Source organism: Acinonyx jubatus, chromosome C1 (assembly GCF_027475565.1).
Source record: "Acinonyx jubatus isolate Ajub_Pintada_27869175 chromosome C1, VMU_Ajub_asm_v1.0, whole genome shotgun sequence".
Lineage (NCBI taxonomy): Eukaryota > Metazoa > Chordata > Mammalia > Carnivora > Felidae > Acinonyx > Acinonyx jubatus.
In genome coordinates this window covers 77,439,057-77,460,757 of record NC_069381.1, presented here as the reverse complement: position 1 = coordinate 77,460,757, position 21,701 = coordinate 77,439,057, and the positions used below count along the sequence as shown (strand labels likewise).

Below are 21,701 nucleotides of genomic sequence, written 5' to 3'. Positions count from 1 at the left end.
ATTAAGCATTTGATACTGGGTATTTTTCTTTAGGCATAATTTAAATAGGGATAGTTAATTTTCACTTTAAAATATTAAAAGTTTTGAAAATAACATATACAATAATGTCCGTCCGGTAATGAAATTTCAGCTTCTTGGTGTCTACATTTGAGCCATAATATTGTACTATATAGCCTGTATCTACTTTTAAATCTTAACTTACATGTCAATATTTAATAAAGACTAATGTTTTCCCAACTAAGGAGGATATGATTAAAGTGTTGGTATGAAAATCTTATTTATGTCATACATCTTTGCAAATTCACATAGAAATTTTGGTTGTCACAGAGTTAAGTGCTTATTATGCCTATCTTGTTATAGGTTCTAAAATAGAGATGCTCATGGGATGTCTGGGTGCTTAGTCGGTTAAACGTCTGACTCTTGGTTTCGGCTCAGGTCATGATCTCATGGTTCATGAGTTCAAGCCCCACATCAGGCTCCGTGCTGACAGTGTGGAGCCTGCTTGGGATATTCTCTCTCTCTCTCTGTCCCCCCACCCCCAAAGGAAATAAATAACCTTAAAAAAAATTAAACCAAATATAGATAATTATTTTTACTGCCCCAGGGTTATAACCTATATTTCTATTGACAGTGACTTACTTTGGAGTGGGTTTGGATAGGATGTTTTCAGAAGTCAGGGGCAGGATCACCAGTTTATATCTTAGAAGGGAAATGACAAATAGTGTTTTCACTTCCGTTGAATTTTTTTTTCAAGTCCATTGTACTCTTATTCTCACACTAAAATGTAGTCTGAAGAGAAACCGTGGAGATAGCTTGATTTGAGTCGTATATGTAAGCTGGTTTTTCCATCTCAGTGCTACGCTGAGTTCTGTGAACTTGGGCTAGATCATTTAATCAGTCTCTGAGCCTTAATTAGGTAACACTGTGTACTTTCAGATTCATTATGAGGGTTATATGAGATAATACATGTAAAAACCTACCGTGGTGTTTGGCATATAGTAGACATGCAATAAAAATTCAATGACTGGCCCAAGATGATTTTTCTTGGTAGATAAAAGCAGAGTAGGAATTTGAAACCGTGTTGCTCCATGCTTTGCTTCAGTTTCCCAGCAGTTCTGCCTGAATTTTAAAGCTTTGTAACTCTCAGGAATATATACACACTACTTTTCTGAGTAGCAAAAACCTTATGTCACAGAAACTGATTTATAATAAGAGTGATATTTACTTTGTTTTATAATATAGGAACTACTGCCAATTGTTGCATGATAACTGTCCATTTCTAGGTGATATTAGATTGTAAATAATGAAAACAAAACTAGTTTTGTTAATGTTGAGGTTTTGCACAATAGTGATTTTTCTTAATTTGTAGTTGATTAATATTGGTAGGCTATTTACTGTTGAACTCAAACATTCTTATAAATCGAGTGATTTTTTTTTTCATAATTCTATTCCTTTTGCATTCATATTAGTTCCAGAATAACCTTTCAGTAGTCATTTCTGTTGAGTATTTAAAGGGCAGTTTTTTCTTGAGTTACGAATCTCTTAACAGTAGACCTAGGGCTATAGGAATCCCAAGGGGCCACCACATTTTCCTCCGAGACACTGTAGGCAGTGCTGGTAGTGATACTTTCATTTACTGATTAATTTATTTATCTTTTATTGTCAATGGCAGCTAATACATTACCATAACAATAATTTTCTAGCCCAGGGCCATAAGCTAGAAAGAGTGGTAGAGCCAGATTCAAAGGCCCCTCTCTGTTTCTAAAACTTAATTCTCTTATACCCTATGCTATATTGCCTCCCACATGTTAGCTTGGCAACATAACTCAGTGTTTGAGGAAAAATTTTGTAAAGTTAGCTTAATTAGTACATGTTGTTTTAAAATAGCTAAAAGTGCTGGATATGTTTTGTGTATGTCTTAATACTCCAACAAAATTAGGTAGATAGTGTCCCCATTAGACCTTTGCAAAAGGCATGGATTCTTATTGAGTCCATGTCACAGAAAAGGTATGTAGCAGTGCAATTGCTCCAAGATTTGTGTGCACAGATTTCTAATAGAAAGGAGTGGCTGTAAAACAACTAGGTGATTGTTCTTCATATTTATATTTTACTCAGTGTTACACTTTTTCATTTTGAAAGCATTGTTTTCAATTTTTTTGAGGAGGACCCAGTGATTTTTTTTTTTTCCCCTCTTTGGTCTTTTATTTGATTACTTCAACTTACTTAAAAAATTGGCATTTCCCACATTAGTGCTTTGTGGAGGAGAGAGGGAATGGAACCTGTAATATTTCAGAAGAGAAGAAATTTTTTTTTTATATTTATTTTATTTTTGAGAGAGAGAGAGACAGAGCATGAGTGGGGGAGGGGCAAAGAGAGAGGGAGACACATAATCTGAAGCAGGCTCCAGGCTCTGAGCTGTCAGTGCAGAGCCTGATGCAGGGCTTCAACCCACAAATTGTGAGATCATGACCTGAGCTGAAGTTGGATGCTTAACTTCCTGAGCCACCCAGGTGCCCTGAGCAGAAATCCTTATAAGACAAAAAATTTATTCATTCCCACTGTCAGTAAAATGAGGGGTGGTAGGGGTGGAATGGAAAGGGGAAGGTAGTGGTGGGAGAAGAGATGAGAAAAGTAGTAAGGGGTCATGTCATGTAGGACCTTATAAGGATTTTGACTTTTACTGAGGATATGGAAAACCACTAGAGTATTTTGAGCAGTGGAGTGAAATGGTCTAGTTCAAGCCTTGAAAAGAACACTCGGGCAGCTCCATGCTGTATAGGGAATAGATTGTTGGGAAGGAAGCCCGAGGAGGCAGCAGAGTGACCCATGAGGAGGCTTTTAGAGTTTTTCAGACAATGGACTACTCTTTTGATTGTGGTTTGGATTAGGTGTCTTTGGTCGAAAGTGGTTGGTTCTTGAAATAATCTTAATATAGAGCCAGCAGGAGTTACTGATAGATTGCATGTGGAGTAAAAGGAAAGGAGACAGTGATGACACATGGATTTTGAGTGGAAGTTTGGGCAAGGAATGGCAGAGTAGGAAATTAGGAGTGGTTTGAGATGTCTATCAGACGTCCAAGTGGAAATGTAAGTGGGCAGTTGGAAATATGAGACCAGAATTGTGGTAAAGGTTCAGGCCAATGGAAGAGAGAGACAAGAGGCTATAAAATGGATGCAGATGCAGGTAGGATGATATTTATGATAGTGTGAGAATGGGAAAATTCTCTTTATATTGCTTCTAATTTTTAAAAAATTTAAGTACGAAATAAGGTCATTAGATTAGAGTTGAGTGGGAAGGAGGCCGTGAAAGCTTGAGGATAGAGAAGAAAGCTTGAAATGGTGGCCTCATAGATTGAGAGTGATTAAATTAGTGAAATAAAGCATACCAGAAACATTAAAGATCCACTGACGTTAGTGGTTCTGAATTCAAAGTGAGATCAGCCAGCCTGGTAAAGTCTTTTGTTTTTACCCAACCACTCTCCGTTGCCTAGATATACTTCTAGAGTTTGATTTATCCAAGGGTAGAGTTTTGCAGTTGGAATTATTACTGAGAGACAGGCAAAAGTTATTGTGGATTTAAGTGACTGAATAAATATAACAGGGTATAGGCAGCAAAGAACACACGAGAGTTGGGAACAGAAAAAAGGTAGTGTGATATAAATGAGTGATAGGCTTGCAAGGTCATATAACTCTATTAATCTTCATTGCAACCCTGTGAAATAAGTGCTGTTATTTTACTCATTTGACCAATGTTGAAACTGAGCAACAGAGAGATTAAATAATTTGCTTAAGGTCATGTAGCTAAGTGGAATTTGAACCATAAGCGGTGTGGCTCTAGAACCTGAGTTAAGATCATTGGAAGAAAGGAAGGCTAAGTAAGATCCGCTAGGCCAGGGAATTAATCCTCATGAAAATGAGTAAGGTTCAGGTGAGTGACCTAGAGGTTTGTAGATATTACAAAAAAGAAGAGTAATAGGAAATATCCACAGTATCTGTTTCAGAGAGAAGGGGGAGTTAATGCAATGGCAGTGAGTCAGTGAGTTCCAGGAAGAGAAATAGACCTTTACTCCCTGGTTGCTTTCAGTACTATAGTAGAGAAAACAGCCCCCTTAGGGGAGGCAAGTTTCAGTTGGAGGAAGAAGGTGAAAGACCATTTAGTAAAGAGATTGAGGATCTAGGTAGCATATTTTGTTGATGGCAGGTTATGAGTTCCAGAAAGTGCTGTGGAAAAGGTTTAGGGAAGGCTGGACATGGGGTTAAATTTGGGGAACAGTAGAACCACATGGGATGAGAGTTCCAGGTTGTGTGGCTTGTTATGGTGACTAACATAAATCAGTGGGGCTATAGGGCTTGTGGAATTGGTAAGGATGGTCTTCAAGGCAGAATTGTTGCTGTATGTGTTGGGAGGAAGGAAGGAAGTATAGGTTTTACTAAGAGTAACATTTGACTTCTGTCCAAGGCTGTGTTAAGGCCAGGAAAAAAAGTTATTAGAAACAGTTGTTAGTAAGAATGCCTAGAGATCCTTTGAGGTTTATTTTATTTTATTTACTATTTATTTTTATTTAAAAAATTTTTTTAAATGTTTATTTTTGAGAGAGAGAGAGAGCGCGAGTGAGCATGAGCAGGGGGGAGGGGAAGAGAGAGGGGGGAGACAGAGAATCTGAAGCAGGCTCCAGGCTCAGAGCTGTCAGCAGAGAGCCCAATGTGGAGCTTGAACTCAAAAACCATGAGATCATGACCTGAGCCGAGGTTGGATGCTTAACTGACTGAGCCACCCAGGCTCCCCAAGGTTTCTTTTAAAACACATTAGTATAATGTGAATAAATGAGCATTAGAAAATTACAAAATATTCTGAATATCTGTGTAGCTCTTTAAAGAGTTCTTATATTTGTATCTTATTTGATACAGCTTTTCTTGTGAGTTTCGGATAAAATATTTTTCTTGTGCATTTCACATAAAATGTGAGACAGTTGTTAGTAAGAATAAAATATGAAACTGTTACCTTTAAACCTTACTTACAGATTCTTTGAAAATATATTTTACAAGTTTTTTTTTTTTTTAAACACTTACTGTATCATATAATTTCTGCTTAGGACCATTGAAAGTCTTCCCATCTCATGTAAGGTAAAAGTCCAAATCCTTACAATGGTCTCTAAAACCTTCTGTAATTTGGTTCCGTGTATTTCTCCTCCATAAGCTAACCACCACTTGCAGAATTACTCCTAATTTAGTGGTCTATTTGCTGTTCCTTGAGCATGCCACTTGTGATTCTACTCCGAGGCCTTATACTCTCCTAGGACTGTTCTTTTCCTCAATTGCTCCCTTAGTTTTTTCAGTATTCTGCTCAAATGCTCCCTTTTCAAGGGACTTTGCCTGATCTGCCTATATAAATAGCAGTGTATCTCCCCAGCATTTCCTGTGACCCTACTGTATTTTATTTCCATAGCACTCATCACCATCTGGCATATATATTAATGGATTTATTGCACATATTGTCTTCTCCAACTAAAAGGTTCAGGTTCCATGAGGGTAGAGTGTTTATTTTTTTCACTGGTATATACCCAGGAGAACAGAACTATCTGTCTCTAAAGGAATATTGGTTGATAGAATTCATGAATTAGGCAAGTGAGGCAGTTAGTCTCAGAGGTTGTTAAATTTGTTTAACCTCTCATTCTGAGAATGGGAGATTAGAATCTTTTGATACCTAGTCCAGTGTTCTTAACATTGTAACACATGGACATTCAAAAACATCTTTATACTTGGATGGGTTCTTAGTTTAAATAAGCATTTAGCTTTTTTGTGTATTACAGAACATTAACCTGTGTTGCTTTTCCCCCTTATATTGTAGATGCCAGAAGAAGAAGCTTTCTGTGTATTTGTTAAATTAATGCAAGATTATAGACTTCGTGAACTTTTTAAGCCAAGTATGGCAGAATTGGGCCTATGTATGTACCAGTTTGAATGCATGATACAGGTAAAATTGTAGTGTTAACGAAAAGGCATATTGCCTTTATATTTTTGTCTTCTTGGTTTGAGTGACAACTAAGTAAATTCAATGTTAAAAGCATTTTAGCAATTGAAAAGTCAGTGTTTTCATCCCATGATTGTTGGTTGGTTAACACATCAGTTAGATGCTATCTGCTGGTAGAGCACAGTCTGGAACTTGACTGCAGTTTTCATATTCAGACTTGAAGCATTTATGCCAAATATATCACAACCACATTGCCTAAATGCATGAATTTCCTTTTTATGCCCTATTGTATCCTATTATTGTTATAGAGACTTTGCTCTCACAAGAGCTCATGACATGACACTGACATCAGTTCACTTCTTTTCAGGCTTGTCTGTTCTTTCAGTCCTCTCTCCTGCCTTTCTTTCCCTTTTTATCTCACTTTTTTTGCTAGCCTGTAATATTTTCTTAAAATAATGCTTTTATGTTGCTAGTTTAAGACTCAGAGTGTAGTGACTGTGTGAGGGTGTAGAGAAGGGGAGGAGAGGAATCAAAATCAAGTGAAACATATTTTTGAAATATTTTACCCTTTTAGAGTTAATTTATATATATTTTTTTTAGTTTACTGTAATATTGTCCTGTAATATTATGGTGTAAGTATTCTCATTGACTTAAATTTCAATTAGATAAGCAGAACTTAAGAATATACGTTCAGGATTCAGCAGACATGAAAGCCCTTTTATGAGTCTGCTTTTCCCTGGCTGCCTTACCTGCAGGAGATATGCAAAGTGTTGGCACATTTTAAAGAAAAAGATAAAATGGGAATTGAGATGAATCTTAAATAAAATTTTCTTTCTGAAATAATGTTTTTAACCAACCTTAATTTCTCTTGGTTTATTTTCAGTTAATGTGTCATTTATGTTTTGAATTACTAGAATTGAGGAAGCATCTGTATTTTGGGTGAAAAGGTAGGAAGGTAAGGATGGGTGATCAATGGTAGATAGCACCAGAAAGTATTTCAACGTAGCATTTCTTTTCTTTAAAAATTTTTTTGGAATTACTACAGTTTTAGAAAAGTACAGAAAATATCAGACAGCTGTGTTCCTACCAACATGATTAAATAAATATTAAAGTTTTATTTATTTGTTTTAATTGTTATTTTTATTAGTAAATGTTCTAGATACAGCCTAAATTCTGACTCCACATCCTTTTCCCCTTCTTCCTTTTCCAGAGAGTAACCACTTTCCTGAATGTATCAATTTCTACATCTTAACTTTTCTAAGTGATGCCTGATCTAATCTTTGAAATAGGCTATTAGTATACACACAATACTCTGGGTTTAAAATGCCGAATTTTACTGTGTCTTAATTAATTCCTTTCTTTTCTTTAGGAGCATCTTCCAGAGCTCTTTGTACATTTTCAGTCTCAGAGTTTTCACACCTCAATGTATGCATCATCCTGGTTTCTGACTATCTTTCTTACGACTTTTCCATTACCAATTGCAACAAGGATATTTGATATCTTTATGTCTGAGGTAAGCTAGTGGGCAGACTTAGTGAAGGAATCATGGATTTAATCATTAGAGCAGGGTAATGAGGAGAACAATATAGGACACTCATGTGTTCCATGCTTAACTACTTATAAGGATGCTCTCCTTTAAACCTGTAAAATACCTACTAAGTACTTGTTAGTTTCCCCATTTAATGATAGATGAGGAAACTGAGACTTAGAGGAAAGTTAAGTATCTTGTCTGTGGATACAGCACCTAAGTGGTGTAGTGCCTGCATTTAAATGCAGGCAGTCAAAATCTGGAGCCCACACTCTTTCAGGATTTTGTTTCTTTCTTTCTTTTTTTTTTTTTTTTAAGAGCAATTGTGAGTATGAACTTCGGGAGAGGAGCAGAAGGGGAGAGAGAATCTTTTTTTTAAAGTTTATTTATTTTGAGAGAGTGAGAAAGAGCGAGCAGGGGAAGCACAGAGAGAGAGGAGAGGGAGAGTCCCAAGCAGGCTTCTCACTAACAGAGCCTGACTCAGGGCTCGAACCTACAAACTGCATGACCCAAGCTGAAATCAAGAGTCAGATACTTAACCAACTGAGCCACTCAGGCGCCCCTGACAGAGAAAGAATCTTAAGTAGGTGTCATGCTCAGCGTGGAGCCCAACACAGGTCTCGATCTCATGATCCTGGGATTATGACCTGAGCCAAAATCAAGAGTCAGATGCTCAACTGATTGAGCCACCCAGGCACCTTGGGGCCCACACTCTTAATCAGACCTCTGTATAGCTTCCTGATTGATTCAGGAGGTGAATCCATTCTTACTGATTCAGTGAGAATTAGTGAAAGGTGAAATTTGCCTTACAGTTAATATTATTGCAGTGCATCTGTTACCCAAAGAGCAAGAAGTAATGAGCATAATTAAGTTTCTTCTATTCTATGAATATTTTGCAGGTAGTTCTTTTAATTGTCATGGTCATGTAGAGTCATCCTTTATCTTTTATTCTGTATTTTGGGTGAGAAGGTAGGAAGTAAGGTTAAGTGATAAATGGTAATAACATCTTAATCAGGGGTGACTGGCTGGCTCAGCTGGTAGAGCATGTGACTCTTGATCTCAGGGTGGTGAATTCAAGTCCCACCTTAGTGAATGAATTAAGTTAAAAATAAATAAATACAACATCTTAAACCCAATGTTAGTTGTTATTAACTACATCTTGGGATGATCAGTTTATATTACCTAATTAAATTAATTTAGTTTGGAGTCAGCAAACTGATTTATGTACTAATCATCCTGGTTCAAGTGTCAAATTCGTTCCTTCACTTATTTTTGTAAAAAATTTTCTTGGAACATAGCCATGCCCTTTTGTTGTGTTGTCTTTGTCTGCTTTTGGGCTGTGGTGGCAGAGTTGAGTATTTGTGACAGTGACCACATGGCCCACAAAGTCTAAAATATTTGCTATCTGACTTTTTGCAGAGATGTTTGTCAGTTTCTAGTGTAGATCCCTAAATGTTTACCTTAATATTTTTTTGAATGATTAGTTTTTGTCAATGGAATAGTAAGAGAAGTTTGACTTTATGAAATGTGTTTCCACAGGGTTTAGAAATAGTATTTCGAGTAGGATTGGCACTTCTTCAAATGAATCAGGCAGAACTGATGCAACTTGACATGGAAGGGATGTTACAGGCAAGTCAGTTCATGCTTTCTTGAGTGTCTTTAGATTTTACTGTTAATTAGTTAACAAGAAACAGCACTAAGTAGTTCTTATGTTTTTCTTTCAATGTGTCTTTTTAGCACTTTCAGAAGGTCATTCCACATCAGTTTGATGGTGGCCCAGACAAATTAATCCAGGCAGCTTACCAAGTCAAATATAACTCAAAAAAAATGAAAAAGTAAGTATTTTATATTTTGGTTTTTAGTTATGGAGGTTTGTTGGAGCATATAGGAAATTAAATAGAAACATCAAAGAGTCCAGTGATCAGTGCCATTTTCCTCTTCAGTTTATAGAAATGTAGTATTTTGTTTGGTGGTATTGGATAACATAAATCTAATGTTGGAATTTCGTACTTCTCCCCTTTCCCATTCCACATGGACTGGAATTAGGAACCTGGTAAGTTTATACATGTGAGTGTACTGTTACTTTGAAAACCACTTTTATGGTGTGATCCGCTTCACTGACACTCTTTTCCTCTCGACCCCAAAGTGTCACTTAAGTTCAGGATTAGCCTAGCCAATAAGATAGGTATGAAGTATAGATTGAGAATTGAAGTTGTATTGTGTATTATTTTTGAATGAAACTTTTCTTGATACATATTTCATAGAAATTCAAGGTGTAAGCAGTCTTGGCTCACAAAGGTTAATTTTTGAAATATGGTAAAAGTACTAAGAATGACAACTCTTAATCCTCTAGCTTCTAGTATTTAAATAAATCTAAGCTGGAGACCATAATTACCATTCCTGACACTAGTTTCTATTGTACAGGATGCTTTAAAATGCTAGCAATACTCTATGCTAGCAATTCTCAATACCTTCCCTGCTGTAGCATGAAATTAGTTTCATGTGTATGATATAACTCCCATGGGTGTTTCTGCCCCAGGAAGTATACTAGAATATGAGTGAGAATTATGTTATTAAAATTAGCTCTAACTCACAAAAATAAGCTACAATTTATGAACTTTCACTATTATTAATACATGACTTGTGAAATTTCTAAATCACATTACACCATCATCTTGAGACATTATTGATCAAAAAGCTATTCTGCTCTGTAATTGAAAAAAACCTTTAGGAGCCATGTTAACTTCTAGCTCTTGGTAAAACCACGTTTGTTTGTTTGTTTGTTTATTTATTATAATTTACCTTTATTTATTTAAGTTTATTTACTTATTTTGAGAGAGAGAGAGTCTATCGGTGCAGGGCCTGAGACAGGGCTGGAAATCATGAACTGTGAGATTATGATCTCAGCTGAAACCAAGAGTCAGACACTGAACTGACTGAGGCACCCAGGTGCCCTGGTAGAACCACATTTAAATCACACTAGCCAAAAAGAAAATTTATTTTACTTTAATTATATATTACAGGATAACTGATTCTTCTTGTAGATTTTATTTGTGACCAGTATAATCCCATTTCTGAAATTTTAGTTATTCTATTTACTTATTAATCTCAGACCCTCTACTTCATTCACTCCCTTCCTCATATGATGTCTCTGTTCCACTTTAAGATCTCTATTCTGATGTTTAATAGCCTTCCTCTGGTCTGAATAAGTATAGCTCCTCTGATGTTTTGTACATGTATTCATGTAGCCAAGTGTTAGAGAAAATTGCATAAACAGATTGCTGGCATTAAGTTCTATCTGCATTGCCACTCTAAGTATGTTTTTGTGTTATCCTTGATGAATTCTCCTGTTACCCTGGCAGTTATTTCAGATTTTACCATTTTCCCCAGATTCTTTCCCCATTTTGCCACATCTGCTCTTCAGATTATTTTGCTTGTTAATTCATCAGCCATCACTTTCAAACTCCCTGAAGTTTTTTTCTCCTGTAACTTGCAGCTTGCAGAGTTAGCCATGTTTCTTTTCTTCCTTTTTAGAATATAGTATTTCTTTTCCTTTACAGTGCTAATTCATGATGTCATTTCCATCTCTTCCAGGTCCTTGCTCCACTAGTTGTTTCTCATTTTATCTTCATCCCCTCTTTCTGTTTAATTCTTCAATGTACAAAGGTATTTTTGAGTTCTGACTTAAAAGCAACAAAATACTACCTACTTCAACATAGCATTTCACTCTCCTTTTATGAAGCTTAATTGTGAAGGAAAGAATAGTTTGCTCATTAGCTCTAGATCGTATTTCACTTGCCTTTTTTTTCAATTGGGATAATTTTCAAAAATACAGAAAGAGACACTGGAATAATAAAGAAATAATAGTAAAGGAATTATCATCTAGCTTGAAGAGTTAATATTGACCTCTTAAAAAATTTTAATTCCAATATAGTTAACACATGATGTTACTTTAGTTTCAAGTGTACAATATAGTGATTGAACATTAATATTTTGTCATTTATTTCATCTACTTTCCTAGTAGATAAAATTCTATTTTATTTGTAAGTAAATAATAGAAATCATGACATTACACTCCTTCAATATTCAATATATAAAGCAGGATGAAGGGCATAGTGTGATGGGGTGCTATTTTAGGTAGAACATGGATAGGATATATAGACTGATAAGGTACCATTTGAGCTGACACTTGAGAGAAGAGAGGGAACCATGAGATTGTATTCCACGCTGAGAGAACAGTAAATATAACGACTGAGGCCAGGATGTAATTGATATAATTAAGGAACAGCAAAAAGCCAGTGTAACTGTAGCATAGGCAAATAGGAGTGTGTTGGCTAATGAAGTCCAGAACACAGTAGGGAGCAAAGGGTACTTAAACCTGGGCTGTTGTAGGGATGGGATGTCCACTCTCACCACTATTGTTTAACATAGTGTTGGAAGTTCTGGCATTAGCAATCAGACAACAAAATGAAATAAACGGCATCAAAATTGGCAAAGAAGAAGTCAAACTTTCCCTTTTGGCAGACAACATGATACTCTACATGGAAAACCCGAACGACTCCACCAAAAGAACTGATACGTGAATTCAGCAAAGTCGCAGGGTACAAAATCAATGTACAGAAATCGGTTGCATTTTTATACACCAATAATGAAGCAACAGAGAGAGAAATAAAGAAACTGATCCCATTTACAGTTGCACCAAGAACCATAAAATACCTGGGAATAAACCTAACCAAAGATATAAAAGATCTGTATGCTGAAAACTATAGAAAATTTATGAAGGAAATTGAAGAAGACACAAAGAAATGGAAAAATATTCCATGCTCATGGATTGGAAGAATAAATATTGTTGAAATGTCAATACTACCCAAAGCAATCTATACATTCAGGGCAATCCCAATCAAAATTGCACCAGCATTCTTCTCAAAGCTAGAACAAACAATCGTAAAATTTGTATGGAACCACAAAAGACCCCGAATAGCCAAAGTAATATTGAAGAACCAGAGCGGGAGGCATCACAATCCCAGTCTTTAGCCTCTACTACAAAGCTATAATCATCAAGACAGTATGGTATTGGCACAAAAACAGACACACAGACCAATGGAATAGAATAGAGACCCCAGATTTGGACCCACAAATGTATGGCCAACTAATCTTTGACAAAGCAGGAAAGAATATCCAATGGAATAAAGACAGTCTCTTCAGCAAGTGGTGCTGGGAAAACTGGAAAGCAACATGCAGAAGAATGAACCTGGACCACTTTCTTACACCATTCACAAAAATAAACTCAAAATGGATGAAAGATCTAATAATGTAAGACAGGAAGCCATCAAAATCCTCGAGGAGAAAGCAGGCAAAAACCTCTTTGATTTTGGCCGCAGCAACTTCTTAGTCAACACGTCTCCGGAGGCAAGGGAAACAAAAGCAAAAATGAACTACTTGGACCTCATCAAGATAAAAAACCTCTGCACTGCAAAGGAAACAATCAACAAAACTAAAAGGCAACCAACAGAATGGGAAAAGATATTTGTAAATGACATATCCGATAAAGGGTTAGTATCCAAAATCTATAAAGAACTTACCAAGCTCAACACCCAGAAAACAAATAATCCAGTGAAGAAATGGGCAGAAGACATGAATAGACACTTTTCCAAAGAAGACATCCAGATGGCCCAAAGACATGTGAAAAGATGCTCAATGTCTTGCATCATCAGGAAGTACAACTCAAAGCCACACTGAGATACCACCTCACACTGATCAGAGTGGCTAAAATGAACAACTCAGGAAAGTACAGATGCTGGCGAGGATGTGGAGAAAGGGGAACCCTCTTGCAGTGTTGGTGGGAATGCAAACTGGTGTAGCTGCTCTGGAAAACAGTATGGAGGTTCCTCAAAAAATTAAAAATAGAACTACCCTACGACCCAGCAATAGCACACTGGGAATTTACCCAAGGGATACAGGAGTGCTGATGCATAGGGACACGTGTACCCCAATGTTTATAGCAGCACTTTCAACAATGGCCAAATTATGGAAAGAGCCTAAATGTCCATCAACTGATGAATGTATTATGAAGATGTGGTTTATATATACTGTTGGAGAACAAGAAGCCGGAGGCACCATCTTTAAGGAAAGGGACGAAGCAGCAAGGAACTGAAAACAGTTTCATTCCCAGGCAGAAAGCCACTGGGACTGCATGTTCTTTCCAGAAGGACACCATATGGACACCAGGTCTGGGATAAGAATGTTTTGTTGGTACCAGATATACTCATGACCATGCAGTATGGAATACATTGTAAGTGCATGACCTGCCAAGATGCCGAATAGTATGTTGTATGTGCTTGCTGTTAACAATTTGCAAAAATAAAAGAGGCTTGATCCAGGGGACCGATGCTTCAGCTCCTGGAGAGTCTTAGCTCCCTGCTTTGTAATTCTCTCATCACCTCACCTTTAGGACCTCTCTACATATACAATGGAATACTACTTGGCAATGAGAAAGAATGAAATCATGCCATTTGCAGCAATGTGGATGGAATGGAGGGTATTATCCTAATTGAAATAAGTCAGTCCAGAGAAGGACAGATACCATGTTTTCACTCATATGTGGATCTTGAGAAGCTTGACAAAAGACGATGGGGGAAGGGAAGGGGAAAAAATAGTTACAAACAGAGAGGGAGGGAGACAAACCACAAGAGACTCTTATATACAGAGAACAAACTGAGGGTTGATGAGGGGTGTGTGTGTGGGGGAATGGATGATGGGCATTGAGGAGGGCACTTGTTGGGATGAGCACTGGGTGTTGTATGCAAGCCATTTTTACAATAAATTAGAGTAAAAAAGTAAACCTGGGCTGTTGTATAAGGAAGGGTATAAGGTAATTACTACCTACATGTGGCTATTTGAATTATAATAAGGATTTAATTCATCAGTTAGATTAGCTACATTTCAAGTGCTCATTATTTACTTACATTTGGCTAGTTGTTACCATATTGGATGGCACGTATCTAGAACATTTGTTGTAAACTTCTGTTGGACATGTTGGCCTCCTCAGAGACCAGACTTATGTTTTGAGGGGAAGCCATTAGAGGATAATTAGAAATTATTTTAAAATTTCACTCTTTCTGCTGTGTAAAGAGTAGGTAGGGGGTTCTCCAGGTGAAGAGAAGGAGGGCATTTTAGGTAGATAGTATGTACAAAGGCTCAGAGGTTCCTTTAAGACAAAAAAGTTGGAAGCAATCATTCTTAGGCTTTGATTTTGGTTATAATTTTTTTGGCATACTTTTAAACTTTTTAAAAAGTTAAAATAATACATGTGTATGTAAGAAAATCCATACCTGTTTTTAGGGGGATCCATTTGAAAGTAAGTTGAGATACTGTGCTGTTTTTCTTAAATACATGAATGAATGTGTACATCCTAAGAACAAGGGTTTCTTCTTCTTTCTTTCTTTCTTTCTTTCTTTCTTTCTTTCTTTCTTTCTTTCTTTCTTTCTTTCTCTCTCTCTCTCTCTCTCTCTCTCTCTCTCTCTCTCTCTCTCTTTCTTTCTTTTCTTTCTTTCTTTCTTTCAACCTAATAATCAAAATCAAGAAATTATCATAGATACAGTACTATTACATAATTCCCCATGCATGTTCAAGTTTTATCACTTGCCTCAATAATATTCTTTATAACTATTTCCCCTTCCAAGCCCTCCCAACCCTCTCTCCTGTCCATTCCCTACCCCTTTCTTACCTCCCGGGTCCTGGATCCATTCTAAGTACTCCACAATCATGTATTGCATTAGTTGTTGTGTCACATCAGTCTCCTTTAATCTGAAACAGTCCCTCCACTCTTTGTATTTCTTGGCCTTGATATATTTGAAGAGTACAAGCTAGTTATTTTGTGGAAAATCCCACAGTTTGGAGTTTTCTGACATTTCCTCATGATTACAATCAGATTGTACATTTTTGGCAGGTATACCAATGATATGTCTTCTCAATTAACTGTGATGGACATATGATACTCGTTTGTCTCAAAATTGATGTTACCTCTAATCATTGGGTTAAGGTGATGTTTGCCAGATTTCACTACTATGAAGTTATTACTTTGCCTTTTATTACTAAGTATTTGCATCCAGATGCTTTGAGATTATATAACTTCCTGTTCTTTACCAAGCCTTCCCTTATGATTTTCTCACTCCCTCATTCCTGCTTTATTAATTGGCATTATACTGTAAGAAAGAGCTTCTTCTAATATATTAATTCATTTATTTATATAAGTGAATTTGTAGGCTCTTTTTTTATTTGGTGAATTATAATCCATCACTCTCAAATTGTCTCTGCTTTGTCCAGTGAAACATATTCCCATGATTCTTTGAGAATATCCTTATTTAAGATAGAAAAAACGCTCTAGACTCCTCTTGTGCCTTACCTGCTCCTGCACAGGAACAAGTAATTTCTCCCAAGAGCCCTGGTTACTTTTAGTAAGCTTTGAAATGTAACCTGAATGTAATGGATAGACACTGAAGCAGTTTAGCTCTGGGAGTTGCATGATCCAAATCAACATTTTAAAAATGTCATCCTGGTAATAGTATACAGAAAAGATTGAATTATGAAACTGTCAGTAGAGAGAACAGTTACGAGGTTCCTGTAGTAGTTTAGGCAAGGTATTATGAAGGCCTAAAAATGCTGCCAGGAAAAGGGGAATAAAGTAGCTCTGTAGCTACTTTGAAGTATCTTTGTAGACATCTTATAAGCACACCTTGACCAACTGATCAAGGTCAAAATCAACAGTGATATCCTGGTGATAGTTTATACCCTTGATACGATATGATGAAAATGGGACTGACTTCTGTGGTGTTCTTGCTCCAAACCCATAATCCCAATATAATTGTGAACAAAATTGAGACAAATCCCAATTAAGGAATATTCTACAAAATGCCCAACCAGTACTCCTCAAATTATCAAGGTCATCAAAAACATGGAAAATCGGAAAAATTGTCATAGCCAAGAGGAGCCAAAGAAGACACGATAACTAAATATACTGTGATACCCTGAATGGGATCTTAGAATAGGAAAAGGACATTAGACAGACTTAGAAATCTGAATATGGTATTGACTTTAGTTAACAATGTATCAATATTAGTTCATTAATTGTTATAAATGTACTATATTAATGTAAGATGTTAAACATAGGAGAAACTAGGGACAGGGTATATGGGAACTATATATTCTTCTCAATTATGTTGTAAATCTAAAACTCTTCTCAAAAATAAAGTTTATTGAAAAACACTCTCCATGCAGATGAAGGTAGAACCATGTATTTTAGAGCATTGTTGAGGTTGAATTGAACATGCTTGGTGACTGTGTTGGGGTTAAATGATGACTTCTAATGTTTTGTTTTAGTAGCGTGAGTGAATAACGATAACATTTATCACTTGACATATAACAAAATACCCACTTAAAAATAGGCACTTGTGAAAACTGTGAACTTACTTCAACGGTGAAGCCATTGATCAAAGCTTTTTGCACCTCTTGAGTCTTTTTTATGAATTCTTTTGGATATCAAATTCTTTTAGATACACCAGAATAAGAGGCATGGTAGTGTAGCAGTCAAGAGTATGACCTTAGGCAAGTTTTCCAACCTTCCTAAGCCTCAAAATGGGCATAACAACCTACATTAAAATGTCACTGTGGACAGAGGATTGTGGGAAGGTGAAGTATAGAAAACACCAGGAATCTGTCTCCCATTTAGACAACAGTTGCAGTGGCAGAATCTGATATAACTGTTTTGGAACTCTGGGGTTTATTGAAGGTTTGTGACTTCTAGGGGAAGGGTTGGATGGTGAATTGTGCTCAGTTTGGTCACTTTCAACTTTTAGCACATTAACACCCTTGGTATCATCTTCCACCCTTCAGCCACATGGCATGCAGCTATTCCTGGAGCACCTGCATGCAACTTGGGGGAACCAGGGTGGACAAAAATGACCTTGTCTTCCAGATACTAGGGATCTGTGTGTTCTGATTGCTGGTTGCTGTTCTGTTTCTGATCACAGGTACAAGGAAGTGAGCAGTCATTGGTGTTATACCTCTCCCCATTGTTGTTACACTGCTTTCCATTGTTGCAAGTCTTCTCTTCCTCCAGCTGAAATTGCAGCCAAGAGATTTAAAGGGCTGTCATCCTTCTCTTCCCTTTTTTTTTTTCTTTTTTTCCCCTTTTGGGAGCCAGACAGGAAAGACTAGGACACCGAAAAACAACTGCATATATGGGGGAAATTAGAACGTGATTGTGTGTGCTCAGGCAAAGGCTCAGAAAGGTCCTAGGACGCTTTACAGCTCAGCTTGATCATAAGCAAAAAGACAGCCTATAACAGTCAAAAGGACAAAACCAATAATGAAAAATAGCAAACTCTGGGAGAGGGAGAGAATGTGATTTCCAGAGTTACCACATTACTAGATTCTAATACCTAGTTTTTAACAAAAATCACAAGGCATATGAAAAAAAGAGAAAGTATGGCCAAAGGTGGGGGAGGGGAGGAGAAATTGACCCTTTAACAACACGGGTTTGAACTGTGCTCATTGACTTACATGCAGATTGTTTTTGATAAATGCAATACAGTACTGAATGTATTTTCTCTTATAGTTTTCTTAATAACATTTTCTTTTCTGCAGCTACCTTCATTGTAAGATTATAATATATATATACACACAAAATATATGTTCATTATGCTGTCAGGAAGGGTTCCAGTCAACACTAGTAAAGTTTTTGCAGAGTCAGAAGTTACACATAAATTTTTAACTGCACAAGGGTGACAGCACTTCTGATCCTCATGTTATTCAAGGGTCAGCTATAAATAGAAACTATATCTGAAAGACTTGATGGCAGATGTAGTAGACAGAGATTTTAAAAGACGCTTAAAAAACTGAAGTTAGATGTGGGGAAAACCAAGAAAAAGATGTGTGAACAAAATGGAAATGTCAATAAGGAGATAGAAGACCTAAAAAGAAACAAACAAACAAACAAAAACCCCTCTAGATCTGAAAGGTCCAGGAACTAAAATGAAAAAGAGTGATTGAGAGGCAGATTTGAGCAGGCAGAAGCATAAGTGAACTTGAAGGTAGAATATTGAAAATTACTGTATCTGAAGAACAAAAAGATAAAAGATCAAAGAAAAGTGAACAGAGCATAGGAGGCCTGTGGGAAATCATGAAGGGTACCAACATACACATTGTGGGAGTCCCAGAAGAAGAGAGAGAAAAAGGGGCAGAGAGAATATTTGAAGATAGAATGGCTGGAAATTTCCCAGATTTTTTGAAAGACATGGATATAAACATCTAAGAAGGTTCAAGAACTCCAAGTAAAGTGAAGTCAAAGAGACCCACACTGAGACACATCATAATCACATTTGCAAAAGGGAAAATTTTGAAAGCACAAGAGAAGCCAATCACCACATACAAGGGTTTGTCAATAAGACTGCAAGCAGAGGTCTCATCATAAACTTTTGAGGCCAAAAGATAATGGGCCAATGTAGTCAAAGTGCTAAAAGAAAAAAATAAAAAAATTGTCAACCAAGAATCCTATATCTGGCAAAACCATCCCTCAAAAGTGAAGAAAAATCAAGACGTTTTCAGACAAAGCCAGAGGGAGCTCATTACCAATTGACCTGCCTTGCAAGAAATGCTCATTCCTGCAGTGTGAAAGTAAAGAACACTAGACAGTAAATCAAAGTTGTATCAAAAAATAAAGATCTCAGTTAATGTAAACACATGGGCAATTATAAAAGCTGTTATTGTAACAGTGGATTATTACTACTTCTTTTCTACATGATTTAACAGGCTAATACTTTAAAAAAGAACAATTACTAGTCTAAAAGCTAGTATTACTGTAATTTTTGTTTGTAATTCCAAATCCTGTTTTCTATATAATTTAAGAGTAGATATTGTATACCTAAAACTAATATAATGCTGTATGTTAACTACACTGGAGTTAAAATTTAAAAAATTTTTAAAATATCTTAAAAAGTGATTATGACTAATACACACGCACGCACAAAGACTAAATCAGAAAGAAATGGAAAATCTGAGTAGATCTATAACTAGTAAGGTAATTGAATCAGTAATCAAAAGTCTCTGGACAAGAAAACCCTGTTGGCTTAACTGGTGAATTCTACTACACGTTTTTGTTTTTTTTTTTTTTTTTTTTTTTAATGTTATTTTACTTTTGAGGGAGAGACAGAGCACAGTGGGGGAGGAGCAGAGAGAAAGGTAGACATGAATCCAAAGCAGGCTCCAGGCTATGAGCTCCAGCACAGAGCCCAACATGGGGCTTGAACCCACGAACTGCAAGATCATGACCTGAGTTGAAATTGGACGCTTAACTGACTGAGCCACCCAGGCGCCCCTACTACACATTTAAAGAAGGACTAACATATTTTCAAACTTTTTCAAAAAATAGGAGGGAATACCTCCTAACTCATTTTATGAGGTCAGCATTACCTGATAACAAAACCAGATAAAGGTTATACATGAAAAGAAAACTATGGGTAAATATTCCTTTGATGTAAATATTACATTGATGTAAAAGTCCTCAACAAAATACTGAATAAACCAAATTCAGCAACATACTAAAAGGACTATACACCACTGTCACATGGGTTTTATTCCTGGAATGCAAGGATAGTTCAACATACAAAAATTTATCAGTGTAGTTTTTGACAAAACTCAACATCCTACCATGATAGAAACACATAACAGAGTGGGAATACAAGGAAACTACCTCAACAAGATAAAAGCCATTCCCATATATGAAAAACCCACAGCAAACGTCATACTCAGTGGTGAAAGACTAAAGTTTTTCTCCTAAGATCAAGAACAAGGCAAGGATCCTTGATACTGCAATTTCTGTTAAACATAGTATTGGAAGTAGCAAAAGAAATAAAGGGGAAAAGAAATAGTCATCCAAATTGGAAAGGAAAAAGTAAAATTATCTGTTGACAGACAACATGATCTTATATATAGAAAAACTCTTCTACCAAAACAAAAAAACCCAGAGCTGATAAACACATGCAACTAACTAGCAGTAAACAAAATTAGTTGCATTTCTGTACATTAGCAATGAACAACTTAGAAGGAAATTAAGAAAATTATTCCATTTGCAATAGCATCAAAAATCATAAAATATTTCTTTCACCCTTTTTAAAGAAATTTATATTTTAGTTAACATTCAGTGCAATTATGGTTTCAGGAGTAGAATTCAGTAATTCATCACTTAGATACAACACCCAGAGCTGAACACAAGTGCCTTCCTTAGTACCCTTCACCCATCTAGCACATCTCCCATGCACCTCCCTCTGTCAACCCCGAGTTTGTTCTCTATCATTAAGAGTCTTTTGTGGTTTGTTTCCCTCTTTTCTTTTTTTCCCAAGACTAAAATATTTAAGAATTAACCAAGGAAGTGAAAGACGTGTACAATGAAAACTAGCAGAATGTTTCTGAAAGAGAACATAAATAAATGGAAGCATATTCCATGTTCATTGATTAGAAGACTTAATATTGTTAACACATCAGTATTACCCAACGTGACCTACAGAGTCAGTGCAGTCCCTCTCAAAATCCCAATGATATTTTTGCAGAAATAGAAAACTCCATCCTAAAATTCATAAATAAACTGAAAGAACCCAAATAGCTAAAACCATCTTAAAAAGGACTACAAAGCTTGAGGGCTCATGCTTCCTGATTTCCAAGCTTACTACCAAGCTATCATAATCAAAACAGGGTACTGAAATAAAGACAGATGTATAGACCAAAGAGCTCCAAGAAATAGCCCCTCACGTATATGGTCAAATGATTTTTGACAAAGGTGCTAAAACCATTCCCTAGGGAAAAGGACTGTCTCTTCAGCAAATGATACTGGGAAAACTGGATATCCACATGCAAAAGAATAAAGTTGGACCCTTATTTAACAACATACACAAAATATGTCAAAATGGATTTTGGTGCCTGGGTTAAGCTCAGTTGGTTAAGCATCCGACTTTTGCTTGGGTTGTGATTTTGCAGTTTGTGAGTTTGAACCCTGTGTTGGGCTCTGTGCTTACAGCTCTGAGCCTAGAGCCTGCTTTGGATTCATGTCTCCCTCTCTCTTCCCCTACCCTGTTTGCTCTCTGTCTCTCCCTCTTTCTCAAAGATAAATAAACATTTAAAAAAATTTAAAAAGTCAAAATGGATCAAAGAT

General features: G+C 36.4%; 1 protein-coding gene across 16 annotated transcripts in view; it reads left to right on the top strand.

The window, feature by feature from the left end:
* The window catches only part of EVI5 (ecotropic viral integration site 5), a 231,241-nt gene that overhangs the window by 81,066 nt on the left and 128,474 nt on the right, over window positions 1-21,701 (top strand). For all 16 annotated transcript variants that reach the window (XM_027058598.2, XM_027058590.2, XM_027058587.2 and 13 more), the window contains 4 exons: window positions 5,848-5,973; window positions 7,340-7,483; window positions 9,038-9,127; window positions 9,236-9,333. In XM_027058598.2, the coding sequence (XP_026914399.1) occupies window positions 5,848-5,973; window positions 7,340-7,483; window positions 9,038-9,127; window positions 9,236-9,333 (458 nt within the window). The remainder of the gene's footprint in view (window positions 1-5,847; window positions 5,974-7,339; window positions 7,484-9,037; window positions 9,128-9,235; window positions 9,334-21,701) is intronic.